This window comes from Coturnix japonica, chromosome 2 (genome assembly GCF_054131305.1).
Source record: "Coturnix japonica strain WE chromosome 2, WE-NBRP24, whole genome shotgun sequence".
NCBI classification, from domain to species: Eukaryota; Metazoa; Chordata; class Aves; order Galliformes; family Phasianidae; genus Coturnix; species Coturnix japonica.
This window is the reverse complement of record NC_140664.1, coordinates 100027351-100049658: the sequence shown is the minus strand read 5'-3', so window position 1 is coordinate 100049658 and position 22308 is coordinate 100027351. Positions and strand designations below refer to the sequence as shown.

Here is a 22308-nt window from a genome sequence, read left to right as displayed (position 1 = left end):
GAAACATTAGTAGAACCAGGGCAGAAGTAACAACCACAGGGAGGCAACTGAGGAGAATTAAGGAATTCGGAAGGTAGTGTAATGAGGGAGGGCAAAGTGATAAAGAAGTATATCCTATTATTACTGGCACAGAGCGTTGCTTGTTTAATTCAGCTGAGAGAAACCATAGCAAAAACCCAACAGTCAGCAAAAACCTTGGTGTCTACTATTGATAAAGATAAACCTTGCAGATTAATATGGATGTAATTAGTAAAACTTAGTACAATCTCAATTTTTTTTACTTAGAACTGTTGTCATATCACCTAATCATATGTACTTACCTGTCTAGATTGAAGTACTAGGCTCCCTGTGCAGGAAAGGAGTAAAACTGGCTGCTTCATAGGACAACTCTGAGAAGACCATTTTAGTAAATTCAGATTATCCTCTACCAATGCCCTTCTTTATCTACTTACAAAACGTACCTCAGTCTTGGGGGGACTAAAGTTATAGGAATAGTTCCTTTAGAGAAGGGACCTAAGGTAACTGAACAGGACTATCTGAACAGAATTCTAACCTATTCTGAACTATTCTTCTGATCTCAACACAAATATTATCAAATACAAGTCAAACTTGGAAGTTTTGTATGCTTACTGGGCGAAGTCTCTTTGAAAAATTTCTCTTTAAATACTCACATAATTCACATAAATATATGACAATTTTTAAATTTTTTTTTAAGCAAATAATCTGGGTTGTTTGAAAAATATTTATGTCAAACAACAGTACAATTCTGTTTTAAGAATGGTAAGAATCAAATACACATTTCCTATAGGTAATCAGCCCTCTAAAGATATACAGATCCTTAAATTTAGCTAATTAAATGTACTAATTTTATGATATTTACATTAAAATATATCATCTTGTATATCACTCTCCCAGACAGATTCTACATAGCTACTTTTCCCATCTTTCTTCATTAATGAAGAACAGTAATAAAGTACAGAGTTCTAAAGTCCATAAAAGAATCACTATGTTCAAAGATTTATCACAGAGGCATTTGGTGCTCCAACACAGAAACTGAAAAGCTATTATATTCCAGTTACACAATAATTGCTGCATACCTATTTTAGTATCAAGATAATTCTCAAAACTTGTTTTTGCTGAGATCACTACAGGAATCTCTTGATCGGTAAGCAAGTTCACAGCTGTCACGGATGTGAGCGAGTCTGAAAACAAATGATCATAGTAAGTAACATATGGCAGAAGACACGCTAAGAACACTACTTACTACTAAAACTCAGTTTTCAGGTATTAAAAGTTTCACTAACTGAAGATTGTCTAACATGAATTTTCATGACTAGAAAAAGACTAGAAAACATATCAAACATCTGAATCTGAATAAGAAGCTAACTGAGATTTGGACTAAAATTTAAAAAAATAAAAAAAAATGGAGTCCAGACTTGCTGCGAAGTTGTAAGAATTTACTCAACCAGGCAACCAGGTTGCGAATTGCAGAGTCATGAGCATTACTTCAAAATTCAGCAAGAACATTCAGTTATTCAGATGGAACAGATGGGGAGCATAGATACGCTTATGACTCTTCTACACAGTGGTGTCCAATGTAAGAAGAAAATCTACATAACCCATTGATTTCAAAACAGAATATTCACATTGATATTACAGATCGGCTTATATCAACATCTTGGAATCAAATGTCTACAGGGAAGGGAGAGACAGAGAAAGAGAGAACGAAGGGTGAGAACAGTGATAAACTAAATTGACACTGAGTAACTTTTCTGTCCTGCTAAGAAGAAAATCTAACCTGAATGCTCTAAACTGGGGGGGGGGGGGGGGGAGGGAGGGGTGGACACTCAAAACTGAGATCTCAATTTGGACACATTTCTAAAATTGTAGTGCCTTTACAGCTTAAAGTAGCTCCCAAACTAATATATAAAGAGATGATGCTTTTTAAGCTCAATTGTGTGTTAACAATTGTACATCATGCTATACAACAGTAAAGAAAGCCAAAGGCTCTGTGCTAATATGTCTGCCCCTGGTAAACAGGGTCTCAGGACTTTTAGTGGTCAGTGAAAGCATAAAAGGCTTCACTTCTAAAATCTAATTGTAGAGATTTGCATACGGTAGATGAAATGAATTCTTATTTTTCAGGAATGAGGTACAAAATTGCTGCTTCAGGGATCTGACTCAATGTGATAACAAAAATACAGACCACTGTGGAGTTTTGTTTCACCTGTCTTTGTGGAAAATCAAAGTCTGAGGCTTGTATTGCTATGCACAAAGTCTTCTGTAAAGCACTATTATTTTATCTCAAGAATAGGCTTACTATACCTCAACCATCCTTTTAACACAAACAAAATAGTTACTCTGACTACTACTTTTTAATTTTTCAGGTCTGTAAGATATCCATATTCTAGAGAAAATTTCTTATGTTCAAATTGCCGCACTTAGCTTTCCTCTTCTGTTTAAAAAAGACATAAAAAAGTACTTTCTCTTTTTAAAAACAACTAAGCAAACAGCATCATGAACAGGAAGCAGAGTGGGCAGGGTAGTTGGCTTTTAAAATTAACTTTTCTCTCCCACACAGCAATAACTTTGATTTTATGCTGGAACCCAAAATAATATCTTCCAGTTTACATAGGCATTCTTTCCTCTACTCACCTGCTCTCATCTTTATTACAGTAGTGATAAAGAAATGAAACTGCAGTTACAAATGTAAGAGAATGTATGTCTAGTATTATAGTGAGTTAATCAACAATATAAGGGTCACGTCTTTATCTCAGACACCTCACATTGGTAAAACTAGGAGATTTACCACATTCTAGGTTAATACATATTTTTCTTGGGTAAAAAGATGAAAACTGGTTGCTCACTTCTATTTAAATGATAACTGAGATAACTGTAATAGAGAAAAATAGCTCTGATAAAATACAAAGCTAGACTCCAAGAGCACAACTATAAGAACCTTAAGTTACTTTGGCATACTACATCCTTTTTTTTCTCACCTAGAAAACATAAAATCATACCATTCCAATTACTTAAATGAGAACATACAGTCAAGAAAGAAAGGGCAAGATAGCAACAAACTGGAAAGAAAGCAAGACTACCTCAGCTGAAAAGAAGACAATAAAGAAATAAATATATATCATTATAAAATATATCATTATTATTTTTTTTCTAATCTAGTTTATGATGAAAATATGCTCTACCCAAAGCCTACATTTCTTCTGACTTCATGTCTAAATGTCATTGTAGGCCCTTCATAAGTAGTACAACTGAAAAGCAAACCTGAAAATCCATGTAGGAATTCTCCTATTTTATGTTCTCTTCTTTGGAAAATATCATTCTGTGCCTTTGAAATGCTCAAGGAACTGCACAAAGTATCAGCCAATTTGAAATGAAGAATGCATGTAAGTACAAGTAGAACTACATAACAATAGTAATGATTCTGGAACTGTTTCCCCTTCAGAGACACTTTTTCAGCGTCTCATGGCTATTATGCTGGATGAAAGTTATTCAACATTGCTCAGCCAAAAGGTGAAGTTCAGTGTTGAGAGAAACCAAAAAATATCTTTCAAGTATTTCTATGTAAAATTAATATAAAAATATGCTGTTGGGCCTTACTAAAAACAAGCTTTGCACTTACAGCAAAAGATGTATCAAAGATATATGCACATACATGAATGTGCATTTTTGAGAATAGAGCTTTGATTTTCTGAACTAAATGAACCAAAATTTGTTATTTTATTCCTTAATAAAAATTCCCCAAGCTTTGTTCAGCTCTGAAACATTTTTTTTTCTGCTATCATGCAAAATTCATTGAGATTATAGAAATGAAACATGCAAAAATAAAGCAGGTTTTTGCAACTCCAATAATTTTCTACAATACTCCTATTCTGTTTACTATTGCCAGTGGATGTCACATAGACAATGAAGCCACATTTTCAGCCACAATTTAGAAAATAACAATAGCTTTAAGTGGAAACAAAACATATTTAGTATACTTTGTATTAACTCTTGTAACTTGCAGGCTTTCCAAACAATAAAAAATAGTATGTCAAGGATGCTGAGTACGGAATATGTGATAGGAACATACAGGAAACCAGTTAACACTAATATTAATGAAAAGAATTACCACTTGATTGCATTTGTATGCCAGGACCTACTGTAAGGCTACCCTGAATTTACTTAGTTGGAATCTTGTATTAAATGTGGGTCTCTACAGCACAGTATTACTTTGCTGCATATCAGTGATTCACTTTGCTATGCACTAATCATCTGAAGTCCTCTGTATATTCTCTATGCAGGGAAAAGACCATTGCTCATGCAAGAGACGGTTCCAGTCTGTGCTAATGACAAATTACTGCACAGCAGTGAGATTTGCAATGTGCTCACATAGTCAGATTTTGACTATTCACTTCTATTATATGAAGAAACAAGAATCTGTTCTGTTACTTTTAAACTATGAAGTTTCACAGACATTATAAAGAGTAAGAATTCGAACATAGCTACTGTTACCATACCTAAAGTCAAGACAGGCTTTTGTGATACTATCTGACACATACAAAAGATCAAAAGGAAATATTCGCTCTCAACAGGAACAGCTTATGCTCAGCTGCATTCACATTTTCTGAAGACCATTCTCTAAGACTGATACTCTTGTAACAAAGTGCAGAATGAGAAAAACATCACCTTTCCCTGGGATGAACTCCCTCTGAAAGACTTCCTTCAAACTGCTATTTCCATGCAGCAGTCTGTGGCTTGGTAAGATATGTAAGTGGGAAGCGCCATAAACGGCTTCAGGAGTGTAGGTGTAAGCAGCCAGCTTCTCTCCCGTTACTTCACCGTTAACCTGAAAAAGAAATGAAAATGTCCCAGATGTTTTCTGCTACATTAAAAGTACAGTGGTTTTAAATTCCCCTTCCTACTTCTGCAACTAACACATTTACAACATCTTGTAGAAATATGCAATTCTAAATACCAAAGCCAGACACATTCCTACTACACGGAGTTTCCAGAATCAAATTCTGACAAGATTTACTTCTAAGACATCGAGAACATTTCTTTATAATTTATTTGAATATAAGTTAAATATTGTAAAATCGTGTGTCACATTTCATTATACTATTGAACCAGATTTGATACATGCTTAAGTCTTTCTATTCACTTTTAATGTGCATGCCCTGTTTCTGACAAATGGCAATAGCTAAACTCACCTAAATGAGACACACATATGCTTTCCTAAGAAGGACAACAAGGAATATCACTTCAACAAACAAATGTTCTTCAGGAATCAGTGCAGGTCTGAGCATGAACATACCATATTATACTTTTGTATGTTTCAAGCTTTTTAGATCTGAAAATCCATCCCATCATACATTTCAGGGGTTATCTTCAACATAGATAGATGGCAGCACTGAAATTTCTGACTCACCTTCAGCAAGAAGTCAAAAGAGCATCCAACACAGTCACCTATCCAATTTGCTTGCATTTCTTTTATACCATACCACTCAGGGAGGTCAGACAAAGCATCAAACATAGCCTGAAGCAATAAAAGAAAAAAGAATATGATGTTCAACTCTTATAAGCATGCAAATTAAGACTATGGGTTTAATCATAACTAACAAAAACAATATGGTGCTGGTAAAAGACAGGAAGAGATATTTTTATACTGACTGAAATTAATATCTCAGAGAAAAATTAACATGGAACAAGTCAGAGGTATGTCCAACAGATATCCTATCTTTACAAAGAGAAGACATAATTTTGAACAGATTCAACCTCAAACACTGAACCCGTGAGTGAAAATAAACACAGAAAACATTCCTAATGTTTGTGAACTGTAAGAACGGTGAGCAATTAGCTGAACACAACTGTAGATGAATAAGATACATGCTTGCAGGTATGATGCCTACAAATGGATTAGTTGTTCTAGACAACAGTTTGGAGATGGTAGTCAGACAAAAGACATTCATATGTCCTGAAATTTTCAAGGTCAAACTTAAAATGGAAAGACATTTTCCAGCTGCCTTATCCACTTTTCATATTTCTTGCTGATCTTTTATTGAGCACAATAGGCTCTAAAACTAAGGAGGATCTTCAGACTGATGTGATGCTGTACAAGTAAGAAACTAAACCATAATAAGAAGGATTTATATTGCATTCAAAATATTAGGAAAGCTTTAAAATAAAGAGCAAAGAAAAAAATGAAAAGTTGGCTCGTTTGTTAGCTAGAATGTCCCAAAGCCAGACCTGCAATCTCTGTGACCATCTGTATTCAGAAAGAGAGATTCATCCATGTGCTTTCTAGTATATGGTATGGAAGGAAGATAGACTACTCCAACTAGTATTTGCCTAAACAATTTGAACCAGAAAAAAAAAAAAAGAAAAGAAAAATCAATAGAAAATTAAAGAAGAGGTACAAAGGGTTGGATAACTTAAAGTTCATCTCAGTTTTCACTTCAAAACACTTGAATTTTTTGTTATGAATACTCCATAAATGTCCGAAATCTTTACTTTGGCAGAAGTACAGCCAGAGGTATGAGTCACTAGGACAGATGGTAGATATGCTGAACAATTACAGTTAAAATCTCAGAATAAAGCAACATGTTGAGTAATTTTTCCATTAGCTGTGACTCCAACATCAAGCATACACACTCTTTATATCTCATTGGCTGCTAGCAACCCACAAGGATGGACACTACATACTACATGCTGCTCAAAGTAAATTGTTGGAAGGATGATAGTTAGTGAATATAAAATTCATATTAGTAAAATGAGATGCATAAAAGATGTTAAAAGGATTACATCCAAGTTAATACTCCATTTTATGCTCATCACTTAAAGTAAAATAAAGGATATATGTTTCATAAATCATGCTATTACATCATCATTTGGGATTAATATAACTTTCTACATCCTTAAGAATCAAATTCTTTCTCTGGTGATTTATAAATAAAAGCATGGTAAAGTTTTGAAATGCTTTTAATCATACTGTAACCTTAATGAGCTTTAGTTCACAATTGCAAGTGCACTGAATCACAGAGATTGTCCAAATCTCCTTATTCTCATTCATTTCAAGGTCCCAGAGACAGCTGAGATTTATTTACTGCAAATAATCCCCACAGAAATTTATCTACCAAACAATAAGAAATATCTGGTTATATATCTGGTTACTATAATTGGAGACGTGCTTTGGAAGAATTTTATGCAACTTAGAAAGAATGAAATTGGACCAATACACGGAACTGGTTGGACACATTAAGCAGATTTTTATAAAATCTCTATGTGGATATTCTTCCCAATCTACATTTCATTTTTGCTGGCAGAAACACTGAAGTGTGCATGTGCTCTGCTGAAGCTGTATGGTCTATAATTGTTTGCCAAAAAAACTGCCTAGATTTTTCACTGTAGGATTATTACATCAAGATCCTTAATACCAGCGTGTTAAACCATTTTAATTCTATTTCACAGGCTTGATTAGGAGCTATAGGCTATCGTTTGCCTGAAAGCAATTATGAATGAAAACTTTTAATCTTCAGCTGCATTATGCTCTGCAAAAATATCAGTGTATAGACAGACTGTTTGGGTATGTGAAACTCCTTAAATTGAAGCTGATCTAAGCCAGCACATCACTTCTTAGTAGTATAAACTATCTATCTTTAGAAATGTTAAATATTGTCTTCATGAATCTTGTTTCCATGTTCCACTTTAGAAGTCATTGATGTATTTGGTATAAACATCTTTCGAATTAGGTTAGCGTAATATTGCTATCAATTATTATTTTGCAATCACTGGCATGGTTCCATAGACAAACGTTCTGATTCCTGGAGGCAGGTATATAGCCCAAGACCCTGAGCTACAAGATCTCTTAACTCAGTAGCACAGAAAAGACAAATAACAGGAGACTGAAGATGATGCTGTCCTCCTAAACAACAGCTACGTATATTGATGCTCTGCTTACTGAGACTGAACACTGTTTGCTGATGGGAAGTAATAAAACAGTTTTCTCTCTTTTTGATTTCAGACTGCCTTATTTCCCCCCTCTTTCTTTTTTTCATTAACTAAATTATCTTTATCCCTGCCTGTAGCCTTTTTTTTTTTTCCCCCATCATATTTTCTCCCCCCCACCCAATCTTCCTTTGAGGAAGGGAAGTGCAAGAGGTTTGGAACGGTTTAGTTGGCCATTAGGGTGAAATGACCACATGCATAAATACATTCTGGAAGTCTTAAGAAAAAGAAGAAGAAAAAGAAAAAGAAAAAGAAAAAGAAAAAGAAAAAGAAAAAGAAAAAGAAAAAGAAAAAGAAAAAGAAAAAGAAAAAGAAAAAGAAAAAGAAAAAGAAAAAGAAAAAGAAGAAGAAGAAAAAGAAAAAGAAAAAGAAAAAGAAAAAGAAAAAAGAAAAAGAAAAAGAAAAAGAAAAAGAAAAAGAAAAAGAAAAAGAAAAAGAAAAAGAAAAAGAAAAAGAAAAAGAAAAAGAAAAAGAAAAAGAAAAAGAAAAAGAAAAAGAAAAAGAAAAAGAAAAAGAAAAAGAAAAAGAAAAAGAAAAAGAAATGAAAGCTACATTCAGGGCTAAGAACGTCCTTCAAATCTTCAGGAAAGACTGACTTTGATACTACAGAAGCTGAAGAAAAGACAAAATGCTCCACAGGACTGTTTTACTCTTTCAAAGCAACTAGAAAATTCTGGTGTAGCTAATAGATGAATGTCAACCAGCACAGATGATCATAGAGTTGTAAAACCAAGAGAAGCTTGCTGTGAATTCATCATGGATAATGGCGACCAAGTCTAAAACTAGAAATAAGGCATCCTAAATGAGGACAACCAATTTCACATACTCCACTGTTTGGTCTGTTGAAGATTTATTGAGAAACAACTTCTAGTTGTTTAGTAATCTTCAGACAAAGGTTAGAACATTACAACCAAACAATAGAAATATTTTATAGTTTCCCAAGAGCACCTTACTTCCTTAAGTTCCCCTGCTTGTAGTTCAAAAAGGGTGAATTCTCATCACCAATTCTGACTTTGGGAAATAAAAATTCTAATACGAGCAATGCCTTCCATTAATTTCAGGCTGAGCAAGAGTATTTCAGCTTTTCTGTGGTAATAAATGCAATAAAACAAAACATTAAAGTTATAAAGCGAAAAATGTACTATACTTTCAGTGAATTCACTCTAATGAAGTTTCACAAATCTGCATTTTAACTGAAGCTTCTTACACGAAAACTAAAAAAAAAATAGACATGTCACAGAAGGTTTTATTTCAAAAGCATTCAATTAAATAGCGAAACAAAACTGTATTTTATTAAACAAAACTAAAATTAAAAGCAGAAGTATTTTTTGAAGGGAAATTAAAAAAACAAATAAATTCAAGATCTGTTTGGATTAAAACAAAATTATTCACATCATTTGACCAAGCTCCCAAAAGAATATCTAAATATAAACTAAAGATTACAGAGATTCATTTAATAAAATGTAATATACTAACTAAAGTACAGGAAATTAAATTTAAGCTGCCCACTACTTTATTTTGCATTCTATTGCACAGTTCCAATTGTGATTATGTGGTACAGCTTCTGTTGGTAGTTTGAAATCCCTTCTTGTTCTGCTTGCTTTGTTGTCTGTGATGGGTTTTTTTAGTTGGTTATTTTCTTTTCACCTTCAGTAGTTACTGTCTGTAATGTCATAGGTCACTCTCAACCCTTATTTCCCAGGTGTGAAGTATACTGATAACACATATAAAGGAGTAATAGCACAGATACTGTATATGATTCCAGTTCTTCCTTCTGCATGCCTGAACTGTCAGCACTTTTTCTTTTATGTAATTCATGGTCAACACACACCTCTGATTTTACTACATGTAACTGAGGTAAATAACTGACATCTCAAACGCCAAAAATAAAGCCAGTGTTCTCTTTCACAGTTCTTCTCAGTCTCATTGTAGCAATGCCAAAGTGAAAACATTCTATTTCCAGCACAGTGTCACGGGTTAACCAAAAAATCTACCTGTGCCTGTGATAGCAAAGTGTATCTTTGGGAAAAAAAGTAAATGAGTAATTGATTCTTGTAAATATGAAAGCTCTTTAAAAGAATTGCTAGCACTTAGCTCTTACTGTTTGCATCAGTCTCATACCAAAAGGAAATTAAATTCATATTACTGTAGCACTACATGATATGCTGCATTTGTACAAGAGTGAAAGCCTGGCCTGGAAATCCACAGAATACTTTCCTGTCTTGTCAAGCAGACAAAACAGGTGTCATTTCTTTATTAATGATGAGCTAAGAAATCTGTGGAGATGGAGCTCTTAAGCCCTGGCCAAGAGACAGCTCTCAGCATGATTCAAGAGGAAGAGTCTCAAAGCGAGTTTTATCAAGCCCATTCTGTTAGAAGAAGAAAACTGTGAGCAAGACTCCAAGTACAGGAAGTGAAAAATCACACATACAGCATGAAGAACTACGGAGCCAGCATTTCTGTTCTCCTCATCGTGATGAGGCATTACCTCTCACTGTGAAATGCAAAGTACTGTCAATATTCTGAACGTACTAAAATGCAGTACTTCAGTTTCATTACAGGGTAAAAAAGTAACCATTTTAATAAAACGGGGGAAAAAAAACCCACAAAAATCAAGACTATTATGTAAAAATTCAAATTATATTCAGACAAAAGAGGCTGTCAGATGAAGCGGTAACCCAGAAAAAAAAGCTGGAGAAGAACTAATAGATCTTCCGGTGTTTTACCCTTACAGAAAGTGAGAAGGACTTGTCTCTAAATGACTGTGAAAATTGAATAATTAAGAAAAGACTGCTGTATGGCAACTATAAGAATTTGGGCAGAAAATTGTAGGCCTTGTCAATTTAAACTATCTTAATGCTGTGCAAAATGGGAGAAGATTTAAGACAAAACTTGGAGTTGCAAAGTTGCTTCTATTTTATTTCTTTCTTTTTAATATCTCTAGTTATTTGAATCATTTTTTTAAATTGTTTCTGAAAACCCAGAAAGTTGGGTAAAATATAAAAATATGCATTATATGCAATTCTTTAGAAGAACAGGTGCAATGCAAACACTGACCTTACAGGTCCTGATTTGTGGACTATGCTGACTGTGCTTTAAAAAACTCACCCCCACAGTAACAGCAATTTACAGGTACACAGGGAACAAGCTAACATTTCCAGATCGATTTTTCCAATGACTCTGCCTACCAATTCAGTGGGGTAGCCATAGCAACTAAATGTTTTAGCTTAAAGCATCTTAAATGCACAGACAACAATTTGAATAGTAATGCCATCAGTTAAGGCATTATAATTTTATCAAAGGAGTCTGTCAAAAGAAAAACGACAATTAAAACGTCCTTTGAAAATCCACACAAGCTGATAGACCTTTTTATATCTACGTGGCTCTTTAAAAAATGGGTCACAGTTACTTCATAACTTTATGTAATCAAAATACTTCCCGCTAATTGTTTAAAACATGATCAGTACTTCTGCCCTCCAAAAAAACCCACACTGCCAATGGTAAGTTATGTGACTAAACACTGCTTTGTCTGTTTGCATTTTTTTATTTCAAAGAACAACTATGAGCAAGCGCATAAAAAATAAAGAATTCAAAGCAAATCCACTGAAGACGGTTCCTCTGGACACAACAGGAATCTAAGATACTGTGTGCATATAAATTAAACACAGACTACTGTGAGCACAAAAAATGATTTCACCACCCATCACTGATCAGGTAGTGCCTTGTTGCTACCTGAGTAGTAAATAGAGCGTGCAGATGAAGACTAATGTTCCCAGTGTTTATTTTTATTAAGGTTGGGAGAGAGAGGGAAAAAAAAACAGAAAGACAAATGGGTGAAAGAGAAACACAGATGACTAGAAAGATCATCAATATGCAATATAAATAGGTTGTACAGTTACATCAAGATAATTTGTGGATGCTCCAAATAGAAAATAAATTGTATGCGTCCATATCATTCAGTTATTATTGCTAGCTGTTAATTCATGTGAAGAACTAAATAATAACAGACTCATTAAGAATATTTTAAATGGATCCCTGTCTACAAAAAATGCTTCAGAATAAAAACCAGCAAAACTTCCGTGGATGATAGAAATATAGCTATACAACTCACTGAAAGCCTGATCCACTTAGCCCTGCACTGCTAGCTTTACACAAAGTTAGTAAGAACAGCTTATAAAAGGAACAAATAAATCTTCACTGTGCCAATGAATTAGTGAGATACAGGAAATACAGGGGCAGGTGAGTGCTGACAGGAATTCTGGTGGCATGGCTCAAAGATCTAGAGGTTGGTTTACTGACAGAAAATGTAGGTCTTTGGATCAGAATTATTTGGACCTCATCAATCTGGAACCACCTTGCTTTTGCATTCTCGTCCCTCTGAAAAGAAGCAGAAATGGACGGAGGTATCTCAAACAATTGGAAAAGAATTGGGAAATGAAGATCTCAAGTCCAGGTGAGGTCTATTTCTGTGCTGGTTTTGGTTTCTTGTTCTTTGAGACAAAAAGATTAACCACAGAAGATGTCTAGTTCCAATAAAGATAATCTTCATAATGTCCTCTCAGATTTCCCTCTTACAGCAGCATGGCATATTAAATACGACAAGCGATTATCATCATCTCAGTCCAGCTTGGATAAGAACACCTTCTGCTATTGCAGTATGCTGGAATATGAAGGCTCACTTCAGGTTCCTGAAAATAACTGCAGGGAAGTTACTACATGCATATTAATTGTGAACTCCAAACAACTGAAGAAATGAAAGGGAAGGGATATCTATAAAGAACCTGCTATTTTTCTAAAGACATATACTCATTGATCAATTGTAAGGTAAAGATCAGAAACTATTTGTTGTACTCATTTATAATTAAAAGCACATGTACCCAGAGTTTCTGAACATTAAAGAAGTTGTACTGGTAGTAGTTCTCATTCATGATGTAATCCAGGTAAATCATTTAATGCAGATGAGTGCCTTCAGGAACAAAGATAAGAAATAATGCCCCCAGCAGAAGCGAAGGAATTCTTATCACTAATTTTATTATCCTAAAATCATCTAGGTGTTAAAAAAGTTTAACTTCTTTGAGTCTAAGAGGTATCTTTCACTCATAAAAGGAGTAGTCATATAAAAACCCCTTGAAAAGTACTTGGAGTGAAGTATCCTGTCAGTGATAGCTCAGAGACCATCCTCCTCACATGGGCAATCTCCAGTTGCAGTCTGCAGTTCACTGGCTGTGAAACCCACCTACCATCAGTTATCAGATAAAAAAAATTCCCCTCAACAATCAAATGTACAAAGCCCTTGCCAAAAGAAGCAGAGTGAAACTGTGTAAAATGCGCCAGGACCACAGAAAATAAAAATGGGAAAGTAAGTGAAGAGAAAAATCCGAACCACCTGCTAATAACTGGCAGCATCTGTCATTACACTGAGAAGCAGTAGCACATGAATGCAATGCTTGCCAAAGCACTTGAGCTGGGAGCAGTACGGCATAATTCATTGACTTGTTTGTATGAACTACAGAATATCAATCAAGCACAGAACAAACTTTTGGGAAGCTTTAAAGGGATCTGTAGAATACTCAACTTTCCTCTGTACTAATGCTTAAAGGTTTGGTGTATGTTAACCCAAACATTTATCCCTGAATAAGAAATAGAAACAGCTCTCACTCATGATGGGATGTTAAGGAGCATTTCTGCACCATAACTCTCTACTATCTTCTTGTAGGTAGGGCATACAGTAGTCTCTTAAGGTGACATCTTTTGCAGGGAAGTAAACAGTTGTGGATGTAAAAGATCCTCTTGGCTTTCAGTAAAGCCTACTTATTGGATAATTAAATCTGGGAGACCTGATCATCCACCAAGCTTATGTCTTCTCTGTAATGATATTTCTTAAGTTAGAGACTAAAGCAAAAAGGTAGATCCTCCTCCCTAGAGAAGGGTGGATGAGCACAAAGTAATAATCCTGTAAACCAAAGGTGTTTTAAGGTTACTGAAAGGTTTCTGCTTCAAGATTGGGTTTGTTTTAGTAGAAATTTAAGGCTGATTCACCTCTCTCAGTGGGAAATAAAAGCCTGCTAATCTGGTCAAGCATGGATACAACCCAGAAATATGAGTCATTACTTCCTATAAGCTCTATAAAGATGATAGACAAAAAGTGTATTCCTAAGAGTAGAAACTCTGGAGAACTTCCAGCCTCAAACTGAGGCAAATGGTATGTCGGGGTAGTCACTGAAACATGATGGTGATATGAAGTCTGATGATGACAGCACTGATAAAGAGCTCAGAGCCTTGTGATCATTTTGTGATTGTACAGACATATTCAATTTTTTCTTCAACTACAGCAAATGTTCCCTCCTTACTGCCAGAACGATCAGAAAAAAAGTACATTTCAAATGTCTTCTTTGCACAAAGAGAATCAAAGGATCAGGAATGAAATCTTAGGTCTTCTCTTGATTATGAATGAACCCAACATGCGTTCTCCCCAAAAGATGGTAGAAATTTGGTCTCTTGAATCTGAACTTCAGGATAGGGGTTAAAGATTAATTTTTAATATTTTATTGCACATAACTTTCTTAATCTATACTTGAGTTCCCAATACACAGAGCACTTCAATGGAATAAAGATTTCATCCATGTAAAAGAGGAAGTTGACACTTTTTAAGAACTCAGATGTGGAAGATATGCTGTATGTTGCAGTCCAAATTCGAGCTCACAACAAAAAAGGACAAACCATATACAATTATATTATTACATATTATGCAAACATGTAGACATAGAAGACCACATTCAGTTAATAAACATTCCTGGAAAAAGAGTGATCCACTTAAATGCTACCACAAATTTCAAAAGCAGGATCCTCATACCTTTGCATATGCAGTAGTTTTGATAAACCATTGTTTGAGGTACTTCTGTTCCACTTTTGCTCCTGAACGCCACGAACAACCATTGTCATCCACCTGTTCATTAGCTAGAACAGTTTGATCTACTGGATCCCAATTGACCAAGGCCTAAAAACATTTCAGGAATAAAATATTTTAATCAGCTACTAAAAAAGAACAGAATCTTACATTTTACATAACAGAAGAATTATCCAGAAACATTTTTGGGGCTCCTATTTTCTACACTTTGATAACATTTATTTTCATCAGCAATACAGACTCAAGTGAGCATATTTCGAACATTCAAAAGAAAAAAGCAGTTTGCAGCATTTGCCTTGTTTGATGGCTAAGTGTTCCAATTTATGATACTGCAAATTACATAGTTTGATGCTTAAAAGTTATCCAGCACTAATCCAAGGTGTTGAGAGTGAGACTGAAGAAGACAGATGACTGAGGATATACAACACGAGAGGAGATTGTCACACAGAAGCACTGAAGTGAAAGACTTGTTATTTTCCACACATTTCTTGTCAATTGTGTGAATTACTTTTGCAATCATCTTTCCCACCAGTTATCAATACAAATGCATTAACGTTTGAAGTGAATTAAACGCTAGTGTTTAACTGAGTGTTCAGACATGGTGGAGAGCAAAACTTCCTCCTCACAGTACTGAACAAGTTAGCTGATCATTCATGATAAAGGTTTTAAGATTACAAAAAAAAATAATCCTAAGAGCACTGAAACAGCCATTCCAGAAGTATCATCAATGACAGACACTAACTTGAAAAAATGAACAGGTAGAAGAGATGGTCTATTAAATTGAGTTTTACCTACTATTTCAGCTAAAACAAAGTTAAGTCAGCTGAAATAAAAAGAAGTAGCACCAGCTCCACTACACTGAAATACATTACATGATATTTGAAATGTTTATATTCTTTGGGTACTGGGAGAACTTACTATCTCAACCTATACATATTCTCGGCTTTTGTATTATTCACATTTCATCCATCACTGCCGACCTTCTGAAATGTCTCGGTTTCCAATTTGATAATGCTTAATTTTATATATGCTGTGTATTCTTAGAAAAAGTAAATACAACAATCACTTCATAAACATTTTGGTGAGGATGGAAGACAGATGCACAGACCATATTTTTCTGAGCAATGCTGTTGCTACTTTTGTTATCAGCATAGCTTACAATGAATTTTGTGTAAATCAGTGTGAGAGAAGTAATTAAAGTCATTTTCTATAAAAACGAACTCATCTTCAAATCAAGCTTGAACAAACTCAGTATATCAATGGAATTTGAATTGTATACAGTTTGTCTACCTTTCATCTGTTTCCCATCAATAACATCATACAGTTTTTACAACAGTTTTCAAACAGTTTATTGGGAAACTGTAAGTGATCAATATATTCTACTGTTATAGACCTGTACAGCTGAGTGGTCTTATCCATGAACTTTTAGGGTTTTGCTCCTTCCATCTCTCAGAGCCTTCTGAGTAATATGCAAAACCTGGATATTAAATTAAATCCTCAGATCCTAATTCTACGTCATAGAGGCAACTTTGTAAAAACAACAGCCTCAAATGATAGCTCCAGGACATAACTGAATTCTACCAATACAAATAAAGCACAGTGAGGAAGACACATCTCACACAAGTTATTTAGATCTGTTCTCTACACCAGTGAAGGTCATAAGCTTTTAAGGCAGGATTCAACCTCAGATGTCATAACCCTAGATAGCATAAGCATCTATTTCCAGGTTTGCTGTCTATGGTACTAGACTGCAGATACCTAATCAGAATAATCAATACAGTCTAGACAGAAATTCATCTCAAATGAAATGAGACATGCTCGGCCAAGTCAATAATCTCTACAGTACACTGATCAGATCTGTACTGTAGGAAGAAGAGTGAGTATTTTGCTGTGGTGAATTAAGACGCACCATCTCCAGAAGCCGCAGCATCCAGACAGGCACTGTTAACTCTCACTAAATCCAGCTCCCAAACACAATGAAGCTGTTTCCCAACTAGAGAAACTCCTAGCCAGACACACATACTCCTGGAGTGCTAACTACAGTAGCACTTGAAATGTATCATTCTTATCTCCATAGTAAGGCTATGAATTATCTCCTCATGCCTAAAAGAAACTGTAAAACAGGAGGCTTCAAGTTGTGAGAAAGTACTGCCTAATGTATATTGCAGGTATGCTGAAGACACAGGATAGATGTATGCTTTAAGGATACATGACAGCTTGAAGAGACCAAGGGTTACGGGCTATATCTCTGCCATCTGCTTTCTGCCAAAAAGCAACGGGTTTATATTCAACAGAGATTACACTCCCTACAGGATGACAGATGCTGATTTAAGTTCTTAAAGCACATCCAATCACTGGTACTCAAACACCACCAAAATCCTACCATAGTGGGAGTCTGCATGTAAAACTGCTTTTGTGCATCTCCTACAGAAAATGCAAGACTTGAGCTTTTCAGATTCACCTCAAAAATATATACATCTACAGATAAAAATAAGTTTGTTATCAAAAAGCTAGGGTTTACATTTATATATATATATATATGTATATATATAAATAAAAGTAAAGGAAAAGAGAGCAAACAACCTAACAAAAAGACCAGCACAACCCAACTCTGCATGCTAGGACATACCAAACATTTCATCTTGCTAACTGTCATTTAGGATCTCTGAATCTATCTTGTTGACAGAAAAGTGGCTTAAAATACCTCATCTTTCCTAATGCAACATTCCATCACCAACCTCTATCTCTGGGTTCGTAGCATAACTGGTTATATATCCTGTAGGATTTTCTGGTTCCCATAAAATACAATGGAAAGCTAATTTATTAGTTTCCATTTTTCGTAAGGAACATTTACTAAATTGTAGCTTTGTTTAGATGTAGCTCAGCAGTTCGGGTTCAGGTATTCTGGAACCGAGTTTCTTCAGAATGCTAATTCAGTTCCTTTGTTTTACCTCCTGCTTAAAGGTTAACTGAACTCCTCTCTTTTGAGATAATCTCATATGTCATTTATAAAATACTATAAAGTCCAGAATTTATTCATGTACTTCTAGCTGAAAAACAGCTGTGAGAATCTTACAGCATCTAATATTTCTGTAATATTTTACAGGTCACAAACAGAGTTCAGGAACTAGACTGTTAGACACATAATGTCCTATTATCCTTCCAATTCTATCAGTTCTGAGACAGCATCACAGCCCTATAATACAGACAAATAATCTCACTGCTGAAGAGACTCTTCACAATCACATTATCTTTTACATCTTCAGGAGAGGGAAGTTAAGACGTAGAAAATTCCATACTGAAGCCAGAAAATAAACTAATTGTAGCTACGTTCTGATCCTGCATTTCAGTGTAAACGACGTGTAAACATTTCTGGTCTGACATGCTGTAATACCCATCCACATTCATTACACACAAAATTCATTATAGTTTGCAGTGTTTTAAAACCAGAGAACCATAAATATCTAATCACTTAATGAATGCAAATGGATGATCCAGAAATGCATCCAGAAACACTGATCTAATAAGTGATCAGAGCTAGTGCAGTACAAAATGTAATAGGCCAAAGTTTGTACGTACCTCTTTTTGATACACTATCCCAGATTCAAAAAGCTTAAGAAAGAGGTATTGCGTCCATTTGTAGTACTCTGGTAAACAAGTGGTTACTTCCTGTAGAAATAAAATGAAATAAAAATACCTGAAGCTATTCTTAGTAACTTCTCACAGCATTTTAATTTAAGCAATTAACTCAGAAATGTATAGTATATGTCAAACAGAAAACAAAATGCATTTTTGGGTAACATTTATTATGAGTGATATTCACCTGTACACAAAACCAGAGAACATGGGCCTTGGGCAGCTTTGACATTGCAGAGCAAAGTTTATTTGTTGACATGGAATAGAAGAACACTGTAATATCAATGCTGATAGAAAGGAGAGTACTTGAACTGACCAGCCAAATTAGGGGGAAAAAAAAGAAAAGAAAAAAGAGCTATTCAAGAAGTCATCTCAGGCATGATGGCTTTTTCTCTGCTAAGTACTGAAAAGAGGGAAGAGCCACTCTGGGCTGTCCAGAGGCAGCTCAGAGCTGGCTATGTAGAGAGCAGAGCAATCTGCAGCTGAACTGGTGCCTGTAGAGGACAGAACAGAACTGAGGAAGTGATGGTGCTGACAGGAGATAATGCTGGGCTGGCAGGCAAGGACCAGGGGGTAAGGTTGACTCCAAACTTCAAGATGGAAGAATTGTGAAGGATATCTCACAAGAAGTCACAAGTGAAAGAGAGAAATTAAGACAGATAAAAATAAATGACAGCATAAAAAAGAGGAGTGGGCGTTGAGGAAACAGCATGTAAAAATATCAGAGACAGCACTTGATGTCACTTACAGGGTCTTCAGTATGCCAGCTAAGTGCAAACTGAATACATTTATCAACAAATAGTACAATATCTTTCACCTAGGCTTTCTCATCATGTAAGCTTCCCACCCAAGTCCCTGTGACAGATGACATCAGCAATAGCCTCTGCAGCTTAAATGACACCTGAAACACCCTAGTATAAAAATTTCAGTATTTCTACAACTTTATATTCCAGAATATGAATACAATATTCATGAATATGAAATATTGCTTTGAACAATTAATATGACCTTTGAGTAGATATGCCTCAAAAGTGAGTTGAAGAGGCTTTCCAGACCAGAGACAAACACTTAGTGGCTAGTTTTCAGCACAGCATGTGAAGGCTTAGCCATGAAAAGCATCTGCTTGATTAAACCCTGCTCTCTGCACTTGAAAAAATAATTTAAAAAAAAGTAAGAAATCTGGTTTATTTCTATTCAACTACACATTATCATATGTACATGTACACACATACACACACATGTGTATGCAAATATATTTTGTCTCCACAAAGTTAGTTCTGTCAGTGTGATGCTGCTCAGGCAAGGGAGTTTCATCTCTTAATATCAGACATCCAAAAGAACAGAGACCATTCCTTGCAGTACAATGTAAGATTATGTGAGCAACAGAATTGACCTAACTGAGAAATGCAGAGAAGGGTTTGTATAAAGGCTTTACAAAACAGCATGATGGCATCCATCCAGCCCTTTAAAAAGATATCTGTGAGCTGAGCACTAGCAAAACACACATTTATAACCCTGTATCATAAAGCAGATCGGTGAATATACATAAAAAGGATATTAGCGCATTTATTCCAAAGATGAAATATACACTAAAACCCAGAACCTCTCTTACATATATGAAACATATTGCTCTGCTGTCAATTGCATGTGCTCTTCAGAGATCCATGACAGATTTAGTGGCAACCCATCGCCACAGCACCTGAGAAGGTACCACAAAACCATGAAGAATGATGGCATCTCCTCCCTCCTTCCCACCCATTTTCTCTTTTCCTCCTGTCAGGTTCCTAGCTAAAATAACTATCTGCTGCTGTCACCAAAGCTGATCTTTACCACTGTTCACTGTTAATTCTCTTTCCTCCAACATGAATGACACAATTAAAATGAACCACCTTTAAAAGTGGCCAGCTTCCAAGAACAGCAGATATTGCTGAAGTACAGTGAGGAGGACCCTTATCCCCACACCAACAACTGCCTTGTTTAATCCTTTCTACCTCAGCACAGCAATCTGTCCCAGACAAACAGTGTGAGGAAAGGATTAATGTTGCAAGCTGGTATCAACATGCAGATACAAAGGTATATTTCTTTTCGCAAATACATTCTCAGCTACAGATGTCTGGCATTCTTACTCTACTGTGACAGCAGTGAAACTCCATAAGCACCTGGTTCATGTTAAGGTGAAAGAACGAAACACTATGAAAAACCTGATACAAAACTGCAGCTGTCAAACAATGGTAAAGCCAGCAGGAGAGAATCTTCAGTAAACAAAAACAAGTTCTGCATGGCAAATTTCTGTCATTAATAAAATTGTTCAAATGCCCCGTCTTAAAATTCATTATTTGTTTTAAATCTGCCACATTTACAACTGCCTATTTTGTAGCTAAAGGTTCTATCTTCAAGCAACTTCCACAGCATTGTTTTTTTAATATAAATAACATTTACAGACTGCATAGAACTATTTACTTGCTGTAAGATCCACTTGTTTGGGGGATAACACAGAACCAGAGATAATTCATTTCCTCATTTATTACTTATCATTTTGTTTCTAGTACTTACACTGTACTGAAGACAGCCATATTACACTTGACTAAAAAGACAATAGGGAGAAAAACCTGAAATGGATTTTTTCAAGATCTATCTGGGAAGATTAAATATCTTTAATTCCCCATTTTTCCATTTTGGTATTAAAGGGCACACACCACCAAGCTGCAAGGATAATTATTTAATTTTTGGAGGCTTAGAGTTTGACTGAATGACATTTCTAAAGTCGTTTGAATATTTGTATGTCAAACGCCCTCAGTTTCATGCATTATTGGCTGCAAACACTGTGCAGTACTTACATTTTGGAATACAGATATATTTCCTGCTAAAAAATAGCCTTATATCAATGGCGCCTTTTTCTATTCAATTACAAGTAGGGTGACTGATTATCGGTGAGAGGTGGATAAGAAGAAAATCTAACAGTTAAATCCCTGTCTGCTGTAACAGTTTTATGCATGCATGCCCAGGCAGAATGACAACTTCAAAACAAAACAGAAAAACATTTGAACAATGAGAATTTACCAAAAGCTTCTTCTTTTAAAACACATGGTGCAGAAGGGCAGCGTTAATCACACTGAAAAATGCTGGCAGTACAAGCCACCTTTTAGAAGAAAGTTACATAAAACAGTGGTAAAGTGGTGAATGAGTGGTTAAGGCGCATTCAGCCTGATGGCACTGCTGAGCAAAAGAAAGGGAAAGTCATTCGCTCTCCACCCCTCGGTGCTGAAGATAAGAATCTTCAAAAAGTGCAATTAACGATTCTTCTGAAAATAATCTGTAGCAGAAGTGACAGACAGCTCGCAGTGCTGTCTGCCATGGTGTTCTGGGGAAATCTGATCACCAGGAAAGGCAAAATTGTTGTTAACTTAAAAATGAAACAAAAATGGTCTTCATTTTCCAAGTGCTTTACTGTCTCTCAAAGACACTTTTTCCATCCTTAAACTGCATCTTTTTAACCCTGGATCTGTAGGTTCACAATAGAAACGTTTTCTCCCTTACTTAGCTCATTTTTTTTTAATCTTCCTCCAGAATAACAATGTTTTCAAAAAAAATTACTATCTGACACACTGAAAATATCTACATTTCAGGGAAATAATGTCAGAGCAGTATTAGTATTCAAGCCTCCTCTAAAGCAAAGTACTGACAGAGCTTTTTAATGCATTTAATTACATTGTAGTTTGCTTACATTTTCTGTTTAGCAGAAAAATTTCCAAGTGCCTTTG

General features: G+C 35.3%; 1 protein-coding gene across 6 annotated transcripts in view; it reads right to left on the bottom strand.

The window, feature by feature from the left end:
* Window positions 1–22308, bottom strand: part of LARS2 (leucyl-tRNA synthetase 2, mitochondrial) — a 121208-nt gene that overhangs the window by 35822 nt on the left and 63078 nt on the right. For all 6 annotated transcript variants that reach the window (XM_032442390.2, XM_085540508.1, XM_085540507.1 and 3 more), the window contains 5 exons: window positions 18491–18580; window positions 14858–15001; window positions 5429–5536; window positions 4687–4846; window positions 1098–1202 (listed from right to left, as the gene is read on the bottom strand). In XM_032442390.2, the coding sequence (XP_032298281.1) occupies window positions 1098–1202; window positions 4687–4846; window positions 5429–5536; window positions 14858–15001; window positions 18491–18580 (607 nt within the window). The remainder of the gene's footprint in view (window positions 1–1097; window positions 1203–4686; window positions 4847–5428; window positions 5537–14857; window positions 15002–18490; window positions 18581–22308) is intronic.